Source organism: Cannabis sativa, chromosome 6, assembly GCF_029168945.1.
Source record: "Cannabis sativa cultivar Pink pepper isolate KNU-18-1 chromosome 6, ASM2916894v1, whole genome shotgun sequence".
NCBI classification, from domain to species: domain Eukaryota; kingdom Viridiplantae; phylum Streptophyta; class Magnoliopsida; order Rosales; family Cannabaceae; genus Cannabis; species Cannabis sativa.
Window position 1 is genome coordinate 20,902,997 of NC_083606.1, and position 7,386 is coordinate 20,910,382.

The window sequence follows — 7,386 nt, forward strand, 5'->3', positions numbered from 1 at the left end:
CCCACTCAATTGCACTACCATGTTTCCAAAATGTACGTATCACCCTGACCCAAAAGTAGGCTTAACTAACAAATCAAAGAACACGAATAACACTCTTGAGATTGAGCCTAATCATATCAGGATTTAGATCATTTGATCTAAGATCAACTAGGCGATATTGACTTGAATAGATATTACGGTAAGTTTGATTAAATCTAGTTCAAAGTTCAATATCGGTCCCTTCCGATGCATACTCCATGCACCCAACCTGAGCTTTACTTTAACCAATGCTCTGGAAAGAACATAGCATTATAGCAAATGCAAGTAAACTCTGTTGTAGATTATCATATCAGTAAAACCCTATGTCTGATAAATCTAGGAATCTTTATTCACATAGTCATGTTTACTTTCCAATGTGTTGACAACACAATAAACAGGATCAAGTATGTGAAAAGGGTTTCAGATGAATTTATAAATCAAATAGACAAGCAATTGATAACATGAACCAAAACATACACAAATGAATGAAAAATACTTCTGTTTCTTTATTGATAATGAATAAAATGAATTACATTGAATTGGAGTTTTATTTAGGGCATAAAACCCAACAAATTCACGGCTTGAAGACGGGGTTTAAGAGGGATTGGGCTCTTCGTGAAGCTGCCAAATACATCAGCACTTTTGTTACCTCTGATTCGAACAACTTCGCAGGAGTGTGGCGTGATTATTTGCGTATGCGTGTTACGATTAATGTTGCTGAACCATTAAAAAAGTGAATGAAGTTTCGAAAACGTAATGGCGAAGCCTTTTATGCTTACTTCAAGTATGAACGGGTGCCAACCTTTTGTTTTATCTGTGGGATTATGGGACATGCCGAAAGGTTCTGTAATAAGGTTTATGATATACCTGCTGATCAAATTGTCAAACCTTATAGTTTAGACATGAAAGCACCTACGAGAAGACAAAACTTCTTGACTGCGTCTCCGTGGCTTCGCTCCGGCAAGGAAGACCGCCGTGAGGAACACCAGGGAGTTAATTCGACAGCTGCTAATACCTCCCCTAATGTTAATGCAAGGCCAAAAAATCAGCCCAAGTCAAACGCTAGCTTTGATTCCATGATTTCTCAATCCCACAATTCTGGGAAGCAATATATCTCTCATAATGACCATGTTATCTTGGTCAATGAAAATACAGATGGCTATTCTAATGAGGAGTTAATAGAAATATCTGATTTAAAAAGGAAAAGAAAGGAGTCTATTCTCTCCAGTGGGGCTGAGTTGTTGATAGAAGAAAGAATGGAAACTGATGTGGAAAATGGGCCAAACAATTCAGCAAATGTGACAAACTCAAAAACCTTGGACAAGGTGGGTCTTGGTCTCCAGGCCCACCAGACATTATGAGTACTATCAGTTGGAATTGCCGTGGGCTTGGGAACCCACGGGCCCAACAATTCCTAGCTGACAATTGTGTCCAAAAGAAACCCAAGTTTGTTTTTCTTAGTGAAACTTTGTGTGCTAAAGATGTTGTGGAAAAAGTCAAAAACCGTTTGGGCTTTGAAGGAAGTTTTTCTGTTGATGTAAATGGTAGAAAGGGTGGACTAGCTCTATTATGGAGAGATAAATCTTAGGTCCAATTACTCAAATATTACAAAAATCACATTGATCTGGTTGTGAATATTCCTGGAATGGCTTCATGGCGCCTCTCTAGTCTGTATGGAGAACTAAATCGGCATCTCAGGCATCGCACTTGGACTTTGCTTCGAACCATGGCTACTGAATCGAATCTTCCTTGGTGCATTATTGGCGATTTCAACAATATTCTCAGCAATGAAGACAAGAAAGGTGGTCGTCCATACCCTTCCTCTTTACTCTCGGGTTTTCAAGCTACTATCCAAGACTGTAATCTCATTGATTTGGAGCTCAAAGGCTACCCTTATACCTGGGAACGAAGCATAGGAACAGCTAATGCAGTGGAAATCTGACTGGACCGAGCTATGGCTACTCAAAGTTGGCTGGATGTTTTCAATGAGGTATCTCTTACTAACCTCGATTTTTCATCATCTGATCATTCCCCATTATTTTTACTCCCTGAAATTACTGCTGGTTTTATTTCCACTGCTTCTTTTCGTTATGAAAATGCATGGCAAAGAGAGCCTTTATGCCATCAGATTGTGTCTAATGTCTGGTACTCCAACCCGACTGAAGATATTATGGGAAAAATTGTTATCTGTGGTAAGCAACTAGCTGATTGGGGTCGAAACCTGACTGGGAATTTTAAGTCTCGGCTGAAGAAAAGCAAGAAGCTTCTTGCTCAGTTCAAAAATTTCGCTAATGACTTTGATGCTGAAAATTTCATGGTGGAAAAGAACAATTATTTCAAGATTCTAGCGCAGCAAGAACTCTATTGGAAACAACGCTCTAAACAGTATCGGTTACATTCGGGGGACAAAAATAATAAATACTTCCATGCTACGGCTAGTGCTCGAAGAAGATCGAACCAAATCCAGCAATTGGAAGATGTTAATGGCACTTGGCAATGTTGGAATACAGGTATTGCAACTGTGATAAATCAGTATTTTGAGGAACTCTATCAGTCCACGGATTCATTTTCTCCTCTAATTATTGACAATGTTAGAAATTATGTCACAATATCTCACAATGAAGCCCTCTTGCAATCGATCCTTGATGAAGAAGTAAAAGTGGTTGTGTTCTCTATGCATCCTGATAAAGCCCTTGGGCCTGATGGTATGGGACCTGGTTTCTTTCAACACCATTGGGATATTGTTGGTTCGGATGTTACTAATTTAGTGAAAGAGTTTTTTGCAACCGAAGCTTTGCCTGATGGACTCAATGATACCAATCTTGTTTTGATCCCTAAAAAGAAAAACTTTATTACTATGAGTGATCTCAGACCGATATCATTGTGTAATGTTCTTTACAAGATCATTTCGAAAGTTTTGGCTAATCGAATGAGAGACTTGATTGATTGTATTATCTCTGAAACTCAAAGCGCTTTTATTCCAGGTCACCTAATCTCTGATAATCTTATGGTTGCCTTTGAAGTTATGCACTATCTGAAACGAAAAAAAAGCGGTAAAAAAGGATTCATGGCTTTAAAACTCGACACGAGTAAAGCTTACGATCGGGTTGAATGGAGCTTCCTTAGAGCAATGATGGCTCGTATGGGGTTTGCTAGCAAATGGATTGATCTCATCATGGCGTGTGTCTCTACGGTTCGGTACAGAGTTGTTTATAATGGCCATGTTCTTGATCCTATCTCTCCGTCTAGAGGAATTCGTCAAAGTGATCCCCTCTCCACTTACCTGTTCATTATAGGTGCTGAAGGCCTCTCTGCTCTAATTCAAAAATTTGAAGCTAATAGACTCATTCAAGGATGCAAGGTTGCTCAACGTGCGCCTCCGATAACTCATATGTTCTTCGCTAACGACAGTTATTTGTTTAGTCAAGCCACACAAGGGGCTGCTGATAGCATCACCAACCTTCTTCAACTCTTTGAAAATGCATCCGGTCAGAAGGTTAATTACTCCAAGTCATCAATATTTTTCAGTCCTAATACTACTACTACTACCCGTGCACATATCTGCTCTATACTTCACATGTCAGAAGCTCTTGAAGGCAGCTTTTATTTAGGCCTTCTAAATATTATCGGCCGTAATAAAAATGTTGTGCTTGGTTTTATAAAAAACAAAGTCATCTCTCGTATCAACAGCTGAGATGGTAAATTTTTGTCTCGTGCAGGGAAAGAAATTTTACTCAAGACAGTGGTTCAATCCATGCCCACTTATGCTATGAGTGTATTTCTTCTCCCGATTGGTACTTGTAATGAGATTGAGAAATTAATGGCTAGCTTCTGGTGGAAGACAAAATCAAGTAATGGGCGAGGTATTATCTGGATGTCATAGGACTGTCTAGCAACTCCTAAAGAAGAAGGTGGAATGAGATTTAGGCATCTCCATGACTTTAATCTTGCCATGCTTGCCAAACAAGGATGGCAGTTATTGTTGGATTTTATGCCGTAAATAAAACTCATTTCAATATAATCAGATTTACTTATTAATATAGATCAGAAATAACATTTAATGTTGCATGGTTCACATGATTTATTTCATGATTATTCACATAATGTATGAATTCTATTTAAGTCTAGAACATATGAATTTGTTAATGATTATAGTGTTGTCAACACAGTGGAATATAATCTTAATTATATGTTCGATAGTTTATTCCCTGACTTGTCAGTTCACTGGATTTAGACTGACATGATAATTAGCGATAGGTATTCTTACACCTTGGATAAGTGTTATGTCCTTTCCAGGGTATTGGCAAAGTTTACCAGCATCGGATGTATGGAGTATACATCAGAAGGGACCAATATTGAACTTTGATTAGATATATTAAAAATTACCGTAATATCTATTCAATTCAGTATCACCTGTTGATCCTAGATCAAATGATCTTAATCCTGATATGTTTAGGTTCGATCTCAAGAGTATTATACATGTTCTTTGATTTGTTAGTTAAGCCTACTTTTGGGTCAGGGTGATACGTACATTTTGGGAACATGATAGTATAATTGAGTGGAAGCGCTAACATAAATATGGAATCTATAACTTCTATAGGAATTTAGAAGTGAAACGATGATATCCTTCGAGCTTGGCTAAACATAGATAAATGGTGGAGATCTCATTTCACTTTGCTGAAATATCATTTATACGGAGCTAAGTGTTTTAAGGATAAAATACATTGAAGGTGTAACGGTAACTTAGTGCCTTTTCAATGTAGATCATCTATTAGAGGGTCATTGATCACATTAGGATTATAACAATGGATAACTAACGACGTATCTATATCGTGGAACATATAGAGCGTTCTATATACTGAGAGTGCAATTCTAAGTTCTATGCGTGGATTCAACGAAGAATTAATAAGTCAGTGAATTTAAGATATAAATTCTTGATCTGCTTATTGGAAGCTCGGATATATAGACCCATGGCCCCCATACTAGTTGAGACCATACTGCTTGTAAGACTCAGTTAATTGATTTTAATTAATCAATTATAATTCTAAAGTTAGACTATGTGTAGTTTATGAATTTTCACTAAGCAAGGGCGAAATTGTAAAGAAAAGAGATTCTAGGTTTATTTATTAATTAAGAGACTTTATATGTCTAATTAATAAATATATTAAATGACAATATTATTTAATAATTAATTTTAGTTATTAAATAATTAGAATTGGCATTTAAATGGTTGAATTTGAAAATTAGCATTTTTGAGAAAATGAGATGCAGAAATGATAAAACAGCAAAATTGCATATGTGAGGCCCATTATCCAAGCCCATGGCCGGCCACACTTTATGGGTTTTATCATTTATTTTTTCATTATTTTAATGCCAAATAATTCTAACTTAAACCTAGGTGATTACCTATAAATAGGTAGTGATGGCTTCAGAAAAAGATGATACATCTCATTCCTTCACAGAAAATTTCTAGCCGCCATCTTCTCGCTTCTTTTCTTCTCTAAATTTCGAAATCCTTGAGTGAATGAGTGAGTGCCCACACACATCAAGTGGTATCTCAATCATAGTGTGTAAGACTGTGGAAAATCAACCAACAAGAAGGAGAATCAGCATCAAAGGAAGGAGAGAAAGAGATCCAGGTTCATATCTTGGTGACGCTCTGCTACAGAAAGGAATCAAGGGCTAGAGATCTGAACGGAAGGATTCATTATATTCCGCTGCACCGAATGTAAGGTTTTCTTAAACTTTATATGTGTTTATTTCATTGTTTTAGAATTCATATTAGGATGTTAAGGAAACATACTTGTTAGTAAATCTAGATCCTGGTAAAATATATCCAACAATTATTATGTAAGCCTGACTCTCTTGCTGTAGAGTTTACAAAGCAAAATATTTTCCAAATATAGATTTTCTCTCATTCGATCTTGGAAATAACCCAAGCTTTGTGTGGCGCAGTATTTGGGGTGCAAAGGATTTGGTTCAATTAGGGGCTGCTCGTGTTATAGGTGATGGTAAAGATACAAAAATTATGGGCTCTCCTTGGCTTCCATCATCCAGTAATAAGTATGTCTCTTCTAACCATCCTGGCCTCACCAATCACAATGTAAATTCTCTTCTTCAAACCAATACAAACTGTTGGGATGTTGAGGCAGTTCATGATCTATTTTCTCCTGAAGAAGCTGAATTAATCTTAAGCATTCCAATTGGTACCAACTCTAGACCCGATAGTTGGGCATGGACAGCAGACTATCAAGGCAATTTCACTGTGCAAAGTGCATATCAGCTGTTGCAGAGTCAAAAACCAGTCGAGGTGCGGCCAAACAACTCTGGTTTTTGGCGAAAATTCTAGCACCTGAAGCTACCTCCCAAGGTTCTGAATTTCCTGTGGCGAGCAATTGCAGGTTCACTCCCAACCTGTGTCAACCTCGTCATGAAACATGTACCAATATCCTCTCAATGCCCGGTTTGCCAAGCTACTGCAGAAACAACAACTCATGCCCTTTTAACTTGTGACTTTGCTCGATCTTGCTGGGCAGTTTTTGGTTGGCCTGCTACGATTGACTTCTCCTTTTCTTTTGGCCACTGGTTCGAGCTGCTGCAGAACACAAATGACAAAGATTTTATTTGTCGTGCTGCAACTCTCTGTTGGGCTTTGTGGAAGGCTCGAAACAAAGTTGTCTGGAACAAACACACTTCAACTGTTAAAGAAGTTATGGCTACGTCTTCAATTACTCTTGATCACTGGAGGAAAGCTTAAGATGAAAGTGCTCTTTTATCACTATCGTTCGATAATAGTGATGATGGGGTTGAGCTATGGACACCACCTGCAACTAATAACCTCAAGATTGATGTAGATGCGACACTCTTCCCAAATGACAACTCATATGGTTACGGCCTAGTGGTGAGGGATCACTTTGGTAAGTTCCTTGAGGCCAAAACTAGCCAATTCAATGGTAGCTATCCGGCTGAAGTTGTTGAAGCATTGAGGATAAAGGAAGCTCTTAGCTGGATAAAAGGAAAAATTTGGGAAAACATGGAACTTACAGTCTTTTATCTGTGCAAGCAATAAGAAGTAACCAAAAGATGTCTTCTACTTTTGGAATAGTTATAGAAGATTGTCGTTTGTTGTTATCCTCTTTAAATAATGTTAAGATACGATTTGTTAAACGATCAGCAAATCGAGTTGCTCATGCTATTGCAAGGCAGTCCCGGATTAATCCTGGTGGTTGCATTTTAGAGCAAGATATCTGGCCCAATTTGAGGGATATCTTGTTTTCTTAATGCTCTTGATTTATTGAAGTTGATATTTCATTCAAAAAATAAACTACATGGATGTTGACCTTTTAGTGACAACATTTAATAATTTGT

At 37.6% G+C, this 7,386-nt stretch overlaps 1 protein-coding gene across 1 annotated transcript; it reads left to right on the forward strand.

Moving 5' to 3' along the window:
- Positions 1-1,972: 1,972 nt before the first annotated feature.
- On the forward strand, positions 1,973-7,087 carry LOC115695139 (uncharacterized). Its single transcript, XM_030622229.2, has 5 exons — positions 1,973-3,614; positions 3,738-3,881; positions 5,925-6,347; positions 6,420-6,738; positions 6,814-7,087. Exons 1-5 carry the CDS (start codon positions 1,973-1,975, stop codon positions 7,085-7,087), a joined length of 2,802 nt encoding a protein of 933 aa, XP_030478089.2.
- Positions 7,088-7,386: the final 299 nt, after the last annotated feature.